Here is a 16,029-nt window from a genome sequence, read left to right as displayed (position 1 = left end):
CAATCATACCCGTGTCTTTCGGAAGCGTGGGCGGCGTGGTGGTGTTGATAGGCATCTCTGCCTCTAAACTGGACATTGTATCCGTCCGTGGATAAAGAGACCAGTCCACAGACACTATTGATGTGCAAGCCGGCCATCAAATCATAACTGTATACATTTTAAACCAGATTTTAATGAACCGAACGAATTACATGCAAAACTGGATGACTTTCATCTAAACCAGTGTATATGCATTACATTTTTTACATTTTTCAATTTTAAAAAGTGAACGGACTTAAACTAGCCTACGGCGGCACCCCCGGTCTAGTTGTTCCCTTCCAGCGATCACGAGGCTCATCTCGCTGTCTCCATGAGCGGCGGCGATAAGACTCGCAAGCGAAGGTGCGATCGCCGACAAGAAAGAGTAGAACATTCGAGACGGACCGGCCCACTTGGGACTCGAAGCCAAGCCACCTCCAATGTCCTACTGATCCTCGTCGGAATCCACGACCTGTCTGTCATCGGTGCACGTGAGGTCCATGGTCGGCACGCTCGTCGTCCCACTGGCGCAGCCAAACACTAGTTGGCGATGCTTAGGATGCGCAACCGGAGGCGTTCTCATCCGCGGTCGCCTACGCCTGCCTACGCATCCGGCTACATTACCTCTATGCTGCGAGCGGCAGCGTAAGCGCGGGCGGCCTCGTAGAGCGCCTGTTGCCCGACGACAGAGTTGTGATTCGTGCAGCACGGCTTCCTCGCTCACGCGCTCATCGTAGATTTGGCCCTCTGTCAACCGGTGCTGCTCGAGAAGGAACAAATTGTGTTGCTACTCTTCCTGCGTCTGCTGGAATGCACTTAAGCACTGGTTGCTCCTCCGCCATGGGGGCATGTTGAAGTACGACCACGCCTGCTCCATAGTCAAACCAGCATGCACCGTTGTGGGTTGCGGCGCGGAGTCATCATCGAAGCCAGTCTCCATTGGGGGGTCATCGTCGGAGACCTCCGGAGAGCTGGCCGGCATGGCGGCCTCTATCCGCCTAGCACGACGGCTCTGCCAGGCTGCCACCTCACGCTTCTGCTTCGTCGACAAGTTTTTCCACAACGTGTTCCCGCTCGTGGTCATGGTGGATGTGGTGCACGAGAGGAGCGAATGGGTTGTAATGCGGTGTGAGCCAGGTGTGACCGCCTTTGAATAGTGAGGCCAAGCGTTCAGGTGCGTCAATGCTCGGGCGCCGGAGTTGGTTTCTCGACCGACGAGCATGCTTAATGGCGGTAGACGGCTAGACAGTCATTGAATGGGGGTGATATATATCTGTCTCGTCCCGTCCTGTAAACATCTCCGGCATTGAACAACGCAGAAATAGGGGACACGCCACGAGAGGCACCCTCGGCCGGCTAGCCGCTTAAGTGCCGATGCTAGTGAGAGGTCACGGCCACTCTAAGCCAGCGTCAATGCAGAGCGGCCGCTCTAGAGCAGCATGAATGTGAACAGCTGGCTTTTGGCGGGAAAAAGCGCGAGCAAGGGAGAGGGTTTAGGTGGGCCACGGTTGTCAGATGTTTGTGTGGCAGCGATCCGAATGCCCGTGAAACCCCTGGTTTGCTTTCGGTGTGCAAGAAAAATGCTGATGCCATATAGTCTGAACGGTGTCGGGGGTCCGCGTTACAGATGCCCCTACCTGTTAATGTGGTCGTCGGCGGTCCATGTGTGATGCGCCCCGGTTGGATCGCAAGCCTCGCTGCCTGTTGACACACATTCACCGACAGCCAACAAGGTTGGGAAGAAGCTTGGCACCGGGAGTAAACATTCACCGACAGGGAAGATTCGCTTGCTGTTAAGACACAGTAAGGCAGAAAGAAATCTACCACTCCTCCCTGGAAGGGACAGAACCGAGGTCGCAAAATGACACTGTCGACGGGTCAAGATGGATCAAAGTACTGTAACAAAATCCGGCGTTTCCCAGGAAACAGTGGAGAGTAATAATGCGGCTAATCTGACATCAGGACTGGATTACCGCCTGCGTTATTATTGGTAAACAAAAGCAGCAGGCAGTGGCCGGCCCACCCCATGCATGTCCTCTCCAACTGTCCGTCCCCACCGGCATCCTCGGCCTCCCAGAAAGAGGGCCACCCACCACCATCACACCAATATATATTCACCGCAGAGGAGCAAAGAATCAAAGATGCACCTGTTAGTTGTCTCTCACACAAAGCAACACCCATATCCCCCCTCCAACACACGACAGTTCTTCCTCTTCCAAGGAACCCAACCAAACACAGAGTAAGAGATGAACATCCACTAGAGAAGCCGGCCCAGATGGACAGGGGCGTCCTCCTGATGATCTTGCTGGCGGCGGCGGCGATGCTCCTGTGCCTCCCACTGGTGCTGCCCCCGCTGCCGCCGCCGCCGGCCTTCCTGCTCTTCGTCCCTGTGGCGATGATGCTCCTGCTCTTCTCCCTGATCCTCTTCCCCTCCACAAACTGCGAGTGCCCGTCTCAGTATCAGTAGGAGAGAACACACAAAGAGAGGTATTTCCTGCTTGATCTCAACCTTTTTATTCTTGTCTATGTACCCATGCGGCTTCTCCTCGCTTTTATTGGATAAATGACATGCTACCATACAACACACAACAGTCAGGTCAGGTGGCTCACAGGAGAACTTCTGCTCTGCCTTTCAAGACCAGGCCGGATGAGGAGCCAGCCATGGTTATGTAGAATACGAAGAAATGCATGCTAATTAGCTAGTCATTCCTGGCTTTCCCCGCAATTTTCTGGCTGCGGAAGGCTGTGCATTAGTAAGCCGGCGATGAGAACTGCAGCGCCTGCAACGAAGCCGGGAGGGAGGGTCGACGCCACGCCGATGTACGGCAGCGGTAGGGTGAAGGCGTAGATCGACAGCGGGACTGCATCAAGAAAGGCCATCATTAGTGATCAGTTCGCTGCTCAGCGTGCAGGCATACTGCATATCTACTTGTACAAGGGAACAATGAGTAGTAATCAGAAAAGGAATGCTAGCTGAAAGATTTATAACTTTTCCCCCCCTGAACTTTATGTTCAGGTGTAAGTGCAAACGATGAACGCGAAGTACGTTGGACGCTAGACTATTGATTCATTATAGTATCTGACTGGTAGGGACGAAAAACGAGCTCAAGTTAGTTCTGTATTAAAGTCCTTTTCCAAAGGAGCACACAGGTTTCAGAAACCGCTAATACATGGCAGGCTCAAGTGGCCAGGTGAAGTGGCAACTGGGAAGTGACAGTGATTAAGGCATGTGCAGTCGTTATGCAGGAACCAAATAGAAAACGTGCAAATAATGGTGATGAAAGATAGCTACAACTGAATCTTTGTGCTTGTTTTCCCCTACTTTCGCTCCTTAATAATTTTGGTAAGCTTAGTTCTGAAGTGACATGGTGCAACTCAGTTATGTGGGATCATGGTCAGCCAACACAGCCAAACTTCTGTCCATATCCCAAACGTGCGTTCTTTTCTCCTGTCCTAGGCTTATTTTCTAGAGCCTATGAGAGGGGTGGACATACATCGACTGCATGATAGGAAAGTTTGCTTTAGAAATTTTAATTGACGTTACATTCTCACTTGATGTCATACTTCCTCCATAACTCATTATTTTGATAAAGGGTTTGCTTCGTCCCCGTGGTCGAAATTCCATAACTAACTACACCTCAAAAGCTTCCATATTACAGAATGATGATACAGAGGAGCAAGTCAGGCATGAAATTCTAAACATACTATTATCGTCCTCTCTGCTTCTAACTGATAAACTTGACCACAGCAGCACTGTCATCAGACAGAAATCAGTGAAAATGACCCTCTTCCTTGTGAAATCATCACAACTCTCCCTCCAGTATATATAATAAAATGTGGCTTATTAATATATTTTACTGAGCCAGATATAGGGAAGGGAACACAAAGATTAATGTGGACTGCTTAATGAAGTAGTGATTTGTGTGTTGAGACCAGAACCAAGCAGTGGCCGGTTGGTAAGAGCACAGACCCGTGAGCTCACCCACCCGCGTTCGAGGCGCAGCCTCCGCGTGGTGCCTCAATTCTACCTAACAACGTACAGTTAAGGGAGAAAATTTCCCCCTTTAACGGCGTCTTTCTATTTGTGTGTTGAAACGAAGCAGGGTGTGAATACAACATCTCAGCTTATATATGGTTACTATAAGGCTTCCAGATCCAGAATTGAAAGCTGGATGACACACAATGAACTGTATAGAATAGTTTTAACCAGTTGTCTAATGGTACCAGATTTTAGCATGTGCTTGCTGATGCCTAACATTAGCACTGTGACATGGCCACTGCAAACTGTGAAAAGATTTGTCAAGAAATTGTGTCTATGACATGTACATCGCATATGACTAACGAAATGTGGCAGGCCAAGATTGTGGCACTGAACCAACCACATGCTTAAGGAATCGTGGCACGACTAAGATTAGGTGTGACCTTGGGCTACAAAACCAAGCATGCAAATACTTCCTGCAATGTCAGTTTTAACTGGATTCCACACCTTCCTTCAAAACTAGTTCTAATATGTTCAACACAAAGATGGCACTTGGATGAAGTATAAACGAAATAAAAAAAAACTTCTTAAAACTATTTATCAGTGGAGAAGACGTGCGCATATAAAGAATATATAAACCTGAGAATGTAGAGGCTAGACAAGATGCAACAGCAGAAGAAATCTTTAGCAGGTGTAGCAAGGATATATTGAATCCCATATTAACCAACACAAATAGTAGCGGTAGCAGTGGTGCCCCTTCACAGCCTGCACAACCCAAAAATTTTAATAAGAGGATTGTGCAACAACATGCTTAGATGGCTTTACTATTTATAAAAGTAAAATTCAAGACATGTCAAAAAAGATATTACCATGAAAACAATAAATAATCATTATGGGGATCAGAAAATAAATAAATCAACTATGAGCAGATAAAATCCAGGTGGTCCTTTTCAAAATTAGGAAGAAATAAATACAGAAATGATGGGTTTTCAACTCAAAGAGCTTAATGATACTTGCTATTAAGTGCTAATACAATGTGACGAATTTCAAAAACTGAATGTCGTATGGTAATTAATCATCAGTGATTAACTTCTTTTCTTAAGAGATATCAGTGATTGATTTAGATCTGCACTTATCCCCCTAGCAAATATAACATCACAAATGAAGCCAAGTGATCAAGAGACCTAATCAGAAAATTATTGCATGCACCAGGAAGATCAAGGCAGATGTTCCGATGAGAACTCAAGAGACAGAAAAGATGAGCCTAAAACTTTGGAAAATTTACCAGCAGATAATGATCCCATATTTAGAAAGCAGGCTGCACCATCTCTGATGTATGTTGGTAGTAGATGGAATGGAATACCCCATAACTTTGACAAGAATGGCAGCAAGAGACACATAAAAATAGCCTGAAAAGATAGGTTTATTAATTGTGATGGATAGCTTCTGTATGATTCAAGCATGGTAGTTGAAATAAGGACCATACTTGATAAGCAGAGCCATATGAGTTGACAACAAAAAGATCAACTGAGCCACCCTGGATAAAAAACAAAAATATCGGAATGAGAAAGGCATCTCACGAACACAATGAAGAGATAGCAGTTGCCAGTAGGCATGCTTTCATAAAGAGTAAGTTCTACATCTTAGAGAAAATTTTGCCAGGTGACAATTATGGGAGAAATGCGGTACCTTCAAATTCTTAGCAGCATCTATAAATATTATCTCCTGCAACAATTACATTTTAGTTGTATCAGGTAAAACTGGTAGCTAAAGAACAGAAAATAGTCAATCGACTGATTAGCGGACTTGGTACCTTCAATACTGTGTCAGCAGCTTGCAGAAAGAATGATATTATCATTAGCAGTGGCCACAAAATTCCAGTACTTTGTAGTGAAGCACCAGCACCAGTTCCACTATACATAAAAAAGTAAGGCTCGTGTTAAACTTTGTTCACATAAAGGTACTGTTGGCCGTATGCATCGTTCTGATGCAGAGGCCGGGGTGACCCCCTTTTCGAAAAAAAACATTAAGGTACTGAACAGCTTAATCATGCACAAGCGTTCCACTTAGACATCACAATATTGCCACAAAATATGTGTACGTAGTTGTAAAGGTAGTCCCTCAGTAGACTGATGTAAGATCATTTAGATCACTACTTTAGTGATCTAAAAGATCATATAATAGTCTTTTAGATCACTACTTTAGTGATCTAAAATATCTTATTTTAGCTTATAGAGAGAGTATTTCATAACCCCTTGTGCGATCATCTCTTGCCCAAGTGGCAATTTCACACATAGTCTGTGGGGTCTAAAACATGCCTGACTTTTTCTATACATTTAAACAAATATCAACCAGATTGATTGGACTGATAGTCTGATACAACAGAGTTTATAGGTCTGAACCGCCACTGTTCCCACACACGCATTGTAATGAAAAACAGAGCAGTAGTGAATATGTCAAAATAAAACTGTACTTAAATATCAAGCAGTTTTTGCCTCACATTCCATGATTGGGATCTTGACACTATCACCAAATCATAATATTTTTGGACTGTTATCAAAACAAATGTTCCAGCATAGCAGTTCAATAGTATACGCACATGTGTGTGAAGATGTCACGTGTGCTACATTGAGGAATTCTGCATCATACAAGCCATATTGCATATGCATACGTTCCAAATATTAACTAATTTTCCATATTTTTTCTTTCGTGGTACTTTACATGCCCATCTCCAAATAATAAAGCTTATTCTCTTTCAGATTTAACCATAACATTTGCTTGTAAGACAACATAACGAGAAGCAGGACAACAAACTCCTTGGCATGGATTACAGTTGTATAAATATACTCGAGTGCTTACTAGGTGCTTGCAAACCAAGAGTGAGATTATTAGAAACATACCTTGCTACAGTTATTACCACACCAACTGTCACTAGAAAGCATCCTGTTATCTCATTAAGTCTATAGCGCCTCTTTAGGAAAATAGCAGACAAAACAAGCTGCCATACAAGATAGGTCTGCAGCAAGGTAGTAAGATAATTATATAACTGTGATCGCAGGTGGTAAAATGAAGTCTGTCATATGATTATACTGATGACCCACCAACCTGTGATAATATTGGTATTGAAGCACCAGAAAGAATAGCTGCCCCAGCAAAAAGCATATAATACTGTGAGTGTGAGTTCCTTATGTCACATATCAAGTATGTATATTTTAGAAGTGAAAATCTGTGAGGAACATGCTGTATTTGATTTTGACAAGAATTTTTTTTTACCTCCAGCAGACATCCCTGCTGCTGCTGCTAGAGCCTCCAAGAGGCCTATGACTATAAAAGGCTTCTGTGGTAGAGAAAGCATCTCATCCGTCACATGGCCAGCTTGATAACGAAAAAACAGGATTGAGAAGTAGACAACCACATAGCTGCAAAAGTGAAGAGACCCATGCCGTGTTATTAGCGTCCAAGAAATGTTCAATCAGAAGTCTTTTTTTTCACGTGTATGTTTCCATTTTATCATGATAGAAATTTGTGGAGCATATGGTGTTAATGTGCAAAAATAACAATGGTGAAATGAATATGATGGTTATGCAATTTCACTATTGGCTTGCAACCGCACACCGCCAACTTTTCGGCCTCTAGGCCCTGCCCATGGAGAGCGAAAAGGCTTGCATTTCGACGCCGCACAACCTCCCAAATCTTGTCAACACGGAAACCCGCCATCTAAACTTAACTAAACAGACTCACTTTTTTCTCAAACCAAAGAAAATTTATTTGGGTTTCTTCAGGCTGCAGTCCTTCGTTTTGGCCTGGCCGTCGCCACGGTTTGGTGGCTGTGTATTTTTGCCATCTCCGCCGCGTTCTTCTCAAACTAATTACAACAATGACACGTTCTCGATGAGTGTCCAAGAAAAACAGAAGGCCATTCTATCCAGTGCCAAGTGGTACGCCCTGTGTGAGTGAGACGCTAGCAGGCAAAAATAACAACATTTCTGCAGCGAATGAGTAAATGACATTTGTGCGAGATATTTCTAGTGGGCTTCAATAATCATTTCCCGAACTACATTCAGGTTTCCAAAACTGCTACCCGATGTAGTTCCAAAACTGCTACCCGATGTAGTGCTTGCTTTTCCAGGTTCAGGTTATACGGGTTCGGGCTTCGGGCTTCAGGCTTCAGGCTTCAGGTATCGGGTTTTATGCAGTTATTATGGCCAGCATGCATTGGCCCATTGGCAGGAAGTCGCACGCGGAAAACAGGGCGAGTGGAGTCCAAATTTGCGGTGCAGTACCATTTGGATTTTGGCTATCAGAAAAAATGTCCAGCTCAGGCGTCCACTAGACACCAGAAGGGAAAGTAAAGAAGCACAGCCGTACCCAGCAGCAGCAACCATGTCCAGATATAATAATAATAACGAACCACCAGGAAAAATCTCGCCCCGCTACCGTCTCTGTCACGTGGCCCCGCGCGAGGGGCCGGGGCCGGGGCCCACGAGGCACGCGCCGCACGGGCCGAAGAGGAAAAATGATTCGCGACACGACAGCTCGCGTATCGATCGATCGATCGTGGTGGCTGGAATCTCCCCGCTGCTCGAGGAGGAACCGCCGGCTCCGTCCCCCGTCCCTCGATTGGATCGGCGGCGGCGACGGCGGCGGAAAGCGGAGCGAGGATGGGCTCTGAGCAATCAGTCGATGGCCGGAAGGAGAGGAAGAGGGAGGCGTTGGAGGGAGGGCGTACCCGAACGTGGCGAACTGCGCGAGGAAGAAGGGGTACTGGCGGAGCGGCACGAGGGCGAGCTTGTAGAGGACGCGGTTCGCCGTGCCCGTGGCGACCACGGCGGCCGTGGCCAGGGCCACGTCCTTCCCGACGCTCCTGCCCCCCACCCCGACCCCGGCCCCGGCGGCGCTCGTCCCCGCCACCTGCCCCGCCGCCGCGCACGCCGTCGCCGCCTCCTTCCCCCTGCTCCACGGCGCGACACCCGCCTCCGCCCACGCAGCGGCCGCGATGTTCCGCCGCGCGTGCGCCCGCAGAGTCACCCGCGCCTCCCTCCTCGGCATCCCCAGCGTCACCGCCGCCGCGGCTCCATTGGCGGCGCGGCCCGACGGGAGACACCGCAGCGGCTGCCGCGCCGTCGACACGCGCGCCGACGACGACGACGAGGACGACGCCATCGCCGGGAACCGGAACCTGGTGCTCTGCTTCCTGCTCCGATGTGCGTAGGCAGTAGACTAATTAGTAGTGGTTGGTGGGATCGAGAGGAAGATTCGTCCTGCTGCTGGCAGTTGCTCTGTTTCGCTTGGCCTCTGCTTCGCTCGGCCGCCTATTTGATTTGCTATGCGTTTTACTCTACAACAATACATCGGTGGGCTGGACCACGGCTACGGATGGCTATGGGAGGGCGAATCGAAAAGGCAAGTAGTTTTTGCCGTGTGGTGCCTCATTCTGGTTTCGGAATTTCTTGGGTGTATTTGCGTGCAAGTCTGTGTTTAATTTCAGCACGTGGAGTGGGGCATGGATGCCATAGATTTCCTTCCTAGAGTGGAACTCTGGGATTCGAAAACATGCAGGCCCCCCCTCCTCCTGGCGACACCGGAAACCCTAGATCGACCGCGCTGAGATCCCTTCTCCCTTCAACTGGTCTCGTCGTCACCGGAGAAGTGGCCGGCGAAATCCGCCGGCTACGGGGAAGGGGGCGGCGGGCCGTTTCGTCGGTTTGTGAGACATGGCGGCTCAGGTGCCATTGTGTTTGATACTGCTCGCAGGCGAATTTGGCGCACAGAGCAGCGCAAAGTGTCGCCCGGGGGTGTTGCGCGCTCCGTGAACTTGAAGCCAGCAAGCCGTGGTGCCAGAAAAATGCAGCATAGCAACACGGACCCAAAGACCCAGTTGCACACCGTACACATCAAAGTACTTCTTCGCACATCTAGTCTTCCGAAATTGAGGGTTCTCGCCCTCGAACTGTGGGAAATCAAGTTTGAGAAGGGCCCAATTGGAGTGCGGAGGATGTGGTGATCTGTACTCCAATTCTCTACCCCGATGGACGTGAGTAGCAATAGGGATTTTGAGAGGGGAGATTTGGTACGCACCTTTGACCGAAGGCGGCGTCAAGGTGGGGACCACCCTATGAGCCGAGCCCCCCGGTGTCGATGATCTCGCCGTGGCCATCGGGGTCGTGGTGCCTTGCGTCGTCGGTGGGATTTGTCGACGTAGGCCGCACCACCGCGTCCCCTGGGGTCGCCGGAGACGACGCGGCCGCCAGATGCAGCGTGATCCGGCTGACCTGGGAATGCAAATCACCGATCCAATTGTTGCTGCAGGTTGGTCACCGTCGGCCTCCACATCTCGAGCGATTGTTGGATCGCGTTGAGGGCGGTGCGTGCATCGTTAACCACCTTTGCGAGCGCCACGATCTGCTCTTCCATCGCTGTCGCCTGCTTCGCCGATTTGGTTTGGTAGCAAGGTTTCTGGTAGAGGGGATCCAGGACTCTAACCTCTGATACCACTTGTCACCGGCCTATAGCGATCTAAGGAGAGAAGAGATTTGGGAGCAGGATTGAGGAGGAAGAAGGGGATCTGAGATAGCACGAGGAAGAACAATTTCTCTCTTTCGGGTCTAACTTATCATCATACAGCATAACCCCTCCTCTCGCGTATGCGGCCGCATTTAACCACCACGGCACACAGGCTGTCACCAACTCACACTGGGACATGGACCCACTGGTCAGTGTCTCCTACGCCTGATCACGCGGCCGCCGCGCTCATTGCATGTCCCTTTGTCCCATCTCCTTCACTGCCAGTGGGGTCGCCGTGTCATATGTGACCACTGGCGGAGGGTTGTGGAGGCCAACCTGGGCCACGACCCCCCCCCCCTTCCAAAAGTGCAACACATAATTTACTACATACACTTAGTACTTCAACCCAGCCCATTTGCAGATAAATGATAAAGGCCCATCGAATAAGAATAGATTGAAGCAATCACTGTAGCATTGGCCTCCTGCTCGTCCATCTCGCATCCACCATAAGCCTCGCCTCAATCCTCCTCTTCTCAGCTCCTCGTCACCCGAGCAGATATTGAGTTGCACAAACTTCGACTTTAATCCCCGTTCTCGGCTTAACTCCTCCTTGTCTTGTCGATTGGGATCATACCTGCACGTCTATGCCGCCGAGGCGCCAACGCTGGCACGCCGTGCACCAACACGTTGGTTCGTTTGTCACATACAATTACTTGGTTAGTGGTTACATACTTGCGGTGGTGGTTGGTTAGGTTAGATATATCTAGTATGCATTCCTTATTTTCTTGTCATTTGATTAAGACTTGAGACGTTTTGGTAATTTAGACATCGACTCCACTGATGGATCAGTTAGCTGATATAATTTTTCATGTATATTATGCTTACTTAAACGAAGTTGGCCCCCTCTTACAACTTGCTCATGTTCCGCCACTGTATGTGACAACCCCCACTGCCGCATTTTACGACCACGACACGTAGCCTATCACCAACTCACACTGGGACATGGACCCACCGGTCAGTGTCCCCCTGCGCCTAATCACGCGCCCGCCATGCTCATCGCATGCCCATCTCCTTCACTGGCTAGTGGGGTCGTCGTGTCATACGTGATTGACAACCCCCTCCCGCAATTTGGACTTGTGTGTAACTGCTACTGTACTCACTCACTCACTCATTGCCCATGGAAGTATGGAAGAGTAGGGCCTCGAACAGAAGAACGCTAGTGCCAACTGCCAACTTGCCAAGTGACTACACACGAGGCTGGTCGTTAGGCAAATAAAATAGAATTACTCTAGAATCGATGAGCCCGTTCCATGAGTAGTGGGGGCAGAGCCGCCGGGGCCGGGCCCCTCGGATCTTTTGATGGAAAGGGACGGGCACAAGCAGCGGCACCGCGGCGCCACAGGCCGCCGCTGCTGGCTGGCTGCTATTTCGTGGGCTCCCCTGCCAGTCCGTCCACCGCGCCACCCCGCCACCCACCCCGCCACGCACCCATCGCGTCCCCGTTCCCGCGGGCCCCGCGACGGCGCCGCCGTATCCGCCAAAGGATAGCGCGACGCGGGCGGTCACCGCTTACGTCGTCGCGCCGAGCGAGCGTGTGCCGCTCGGAGCCGAACCTGGCTTGTCGTTGGCACGTGGTCAGGTCATCGCTGACGCTGAGGCAGCCAAAGGCCAATTCGGAAGCGGAAGGCGGGACGAGGCAGGCCGCCACCACCTTCCCGTCACTGCCTGCATGTCGCGACGTGTTGGGTGCGTGGTGTGCTTTTTTTCATCTCGGCCTCTTCTTTTTGGTGGCCCGACACGCCACCTCCCATGGGTCCCGCGCGTGATTGTGCCTTGCCTGGCCTATTCGGTAATTATTCTACCCGTCCAGGGCGTCCAGCCTAACTTTCCTTACCTGTCATTCTTTTTAGGGTCTGTTTATGTCACATCTAAGCTGATGTCCATTTTGTTTGTGGTTTATTTTTTGTCCTAGTTTTTTTTTAATTTTATTGCTGCATTATATATTTATGAGAGGTTAGATGTGATATTTTTAAAAAACATCTAAATGTGAATTAGACAAATTGTTCTTTTTTATTATACGAAGAAAAAACAACCAGCAGTCAACTAGTGCAGTTAAATTTGTGCTAGCTTCAGTGTTTGAGCCGAGCTATCGCATTAGGGCATGTACAATGGTTGATAAAACAGTTTTATTTTAAGTTTTGCATGTAATTTAGATATGACAAAAAAATATGTTCATAATGGATTATATCTTAGCCTTATCTTTAATAATTAGCAATTCCTTAAAACATGGTGAGATAAATTGTGCTAAGAGATTATCTCTTGTCTTATCTTAAATAAGAGAAGACAAATCTTTTTTTATGAGTTTTTTCTCCTTCACCTCGTCATTTATTTTACGTGACATTTCTAAGATAACATCATTGTACATGCCCTTATTTTAGTGCCAGAGTGCCGGCCGAGGCGGAAGCTGTCCCGACACACCAGCTCCCGGCTCATGTTACCTAAAAAAAAGCTCCCTGCTCACGCTCGCGAACTCCTCTGCTTCAGGCCCTTCCCAGTGCTCCACGGTGTACAGGTGCTAAGGGTGCCACATAGGTAGAAATATAATATGGCAAAGCATTTAAAGAGGAGAGAAAGCATTATGGTGACCCCAATAAAAACCAATGCTAAGCACGTGGACCTAAGCAAAAAGACTACCAACCAATACATGAAGGAGTTTTATTGCTAAACAATTAAATAGAGGAGGCTTAGATACAAAATCTAAGCACCAATGCATTGGGGACATTAGTTGCTAAGCATTTTAATGCACTTAGCACCCCACTTTAGCATCGATGCATTGGGAGAAGTCTCACCTCGCCCCAGTCTTGCGGTGCTTCTGTTCCCACGATCTAGAGTTCCTGTCTCCTCGATACAAATCACACCGACTCAATAACGCGACTCACGGTGTATACCTCCTGCAGCTTCTCCTTGGTCGGCATCCTGCTGTACTGCACCTGCCCGCGCTCCTCGCAGAACAGTCTGCGGGGGAACAGCTTGGTCGAAAGGTTCAGTGTCAGTGGCGATGACGGATGAGTGATGAGGGTGAACTGTATACAGGTGCACCTGGACCAGAGAAACTCATGCGACCAGCTTGAAGATGTCGTGGTAGAAGCAACGACAAAAATAACACGCTATTTCAACATTATAGGGTTGCTATAGCGTATTTGAAAGGATCACGTTACTTTTAGCTAATTTGCTCGCTACGGAGTTGTTCCCGCTATAACAGGCTATTTCGACACTAAACAAAATAACATTGTAGTGTTTTAGCGTATACCCAACAACAGCCCATCCAGCATCGGGCCAACTAACTCTCTCTCTCTCTAACGCAACACATACAGCCTAACCTAGCCAATTTGTCACCAATTTTCCACTGGCTCGTAACCGAGGGCGGCGGCATCCAGCATCGGGCCAACTCTCTCTCTCTACAACCTAGCCAATTCGTCACCAATTTCCGACTAGCTCGTGACCGAGGGCGGCGGCGTTCCTAACTCATGAGTGAAGGTGGCGGCTGCGGTTCATGAGTCGCAACAACTTCTCTTCATCCCCTCTCCAAGTAGCAGCGTAGGCCATGTCTCCAACTCTAGCAAGGCAACACCGATGTAAACCACACCACCGGTGACGGCAAGTCAGCCACCAATGCTTCTCTGTTTAATTAGGAGTGTTTCCTTTCCTTTCAAATTAGGAGTGTACATGCCCTGAGCCTAGCTCTCATATGCCTCTCTGTCTAGTTAGGAGTGTTCCCTTTCGTTCCAATTATGGAAGCCTTAAATTTTATGATATATTTGACATTTGTATGCAAAACGCTATTTTCAAATATAGCACGCTATAACTTCTATAGCATTTTGAGAAGAGCAACGCTAAATCTTGTAGAACACTATTTTCTCTATTGGGTAGACGTGGTCCAAGGAGTTCACTTTCGCCTCGTGCTCCTCGTACCTCCTCTCCATAAACTCGATGAGCTTCTTCGCCTCATCTGGTTTTAGCTCTCATTTATTACGTTATTTGTGGCATTCATGTGTATTTTAGAACAAAATAATCTATGTTGTATTGTTCAATTAATTTTGATTTTGATTTTTTTCTAAATTAGAATTGCTATTGCTTGATAACCAATCAGGATATAACGACGATTAGTCTTTCTTTAGCTGGCTCAAAATACAAAACCAAACATAATTTGATAGATTTTTTTTTTCAAAACTAACCTGCTGGAGATCAGTTACACGTTTTTTTTCTTATTCCTTCCACAAAGAAAAAGAACACGAAATATAGGCATTTTCGCCCGTTACAAGTTGATGCTAGAAGATTCCAAACTAGAATTTAATTTATTAGCACTAACTGGTCACAACCTTTGATGTAGTGCACATTGTCTCGTGTGTTCGAAAGGCACGAGAAGCTTCTGGTATCAAAACCAGAGTTCAAAAGATCAATCACTTGTTTGATCTCTCTCACACTCACTCCCCCCACCCCCACGCAGGAAACCCCCAAATCTGAGCAATGCGGCCATATGTTGCCGGCGTAAACTCTACCATGGCAGGCCGCCAGAACATGCAGCGTGCCTGCCGCATCGCTCAGATGCAAACGAACTCGCTCCACTGTCGGGCGGATGGATCTCAAAGCATCGGCGACTTTGCCACCCGCAACACACAACCATAAGGTACCAACGTGGACGAACTTTCTCATCACCGTCCCCATCCTCTACCGGGAAGTGGGGAGCCAGCTCGACACACGTGCCATCTCAACCTCGAGCTCGCGCTTCACCCGCTGTCAGCCACCCACGATCCTCTCGGCGATCACTCCCATTAGGTTTCACATCTGACATCCGTCATCAGTGGGCCCGCTGTCCTCGTGGTCCAGCTGGTAGAGGCGGCATAAACCGTCCCCGTGGACTCGGTTGTGTTCCCGCATTCACTAGTGTCGTTCCCATTGACAGAATATGCGAAAGAGGAAGAGTTGATGATCTTTGTCGTGATGGAGTTCTCCAAGAGAACACTGTACAGCGAGGTGCCCGTCCAACAACCAGCGCGGTGCGTGGCCGGCTTCATGTATGCGCGGTCCTACGAAATAACATAATTGTACAAAAAAATTTGCCTCATATTTTGGTCATGACTAGTGATGTGTATCGCTTTGTCTCATGTTTTTGTCGTTAATAATTTAGCTAGTTGTCGTGTCATATGCAATTAAAATCTGTCCTTCTTGTCTATTTGTACTAAACTTTGTTACTTCATTATAATTGCTATTTTCACTAAATGTGTTAATGGTGTCCTTATATGTTATTAGATTGTCTCAAATGCTAATTTTTATGTATAACTAGCATAACTAATAATGTGATCATGGTCATGCATATTTGTATTTTTCATACTATTTTATATTTATCATTACGAATATATTATTTTATACTCAATAAAACTAAAATTTTCATAATAATGTTTATAGAACTTAAGGTAAGATGTTTAAGAAGAATATTTGTTACGGTGGACTTTACTCTAAGAAAACCA

The 16,029-nt window shown here is 47.8% G+C and overlaps 1 protein-coding gene across 2 annotated transcripts; it reads right to left on the bottom strand.

Moving 5' to 3' along the window:
• Positions 1–2,129: 2,129 nt before the first annotated feature.
• LOC125546149 (protein CLT1, chloroplastic-like) lies at positions 2,130–9,408 on the bottom strand. Of its 2 annotated transcripts, XR_007300458.1 has the most exons (11): positions 8,727–9,408; positions 7,271–7,416; positions 7,103–7,140; positions 6,898–7,013; positions 5,811–5,910; positions 5,687–5,722; positions 5,484–5,534; positions 5,283–5,406; positions 4,637–4,762; positions 2,528–2,879; positions 2,130–2,457 (listed from the first exon to the last, which is right to left on the bottom strand). XR_007300458.1 is itself a non-coding variant. In XM_048710312.1 (10 exons), the coding sequence occupies exons 1-10, from the start codon at positions 9,158–9,160 to the stop codon at positions 2,722–2,724; spliced, it is 1,329 nt and encodes a 442-aa protein (XP_048566269.1). In that variant the 5' UTR covers positions 9,161–9,408; the 3' UTR covers positions 2,130–2,721. The 2 variants fall into 2 exon arrangements, 1 of the variants encoding a protein (XP_048566269.1); XM_048710312.1 differs by having other exon boundaries at positions 2,130–2,879.
• Positions 9,409–16,029: the final 6,621 nt, after the last annotated feature.

This window comes from Triticum urartu, chromosome 3 (genome assembly GCF_003073215.2).
Source record: "Triticum urartu cultivar G1812 chromosome 3, Tu2.1, whole genome shotgun sequence".
NCBI classification, from domain to species: Eukaryota; Viridiplantae; Streptophyta; class Magnoliopsida; order Poales; family Poaceae; genus Triticum; species Triticum urartu.
Note: the sequence above shows the minus strand (reverse complement) of the source record. Positions and strands in the feature narration are given on the sequence as shown.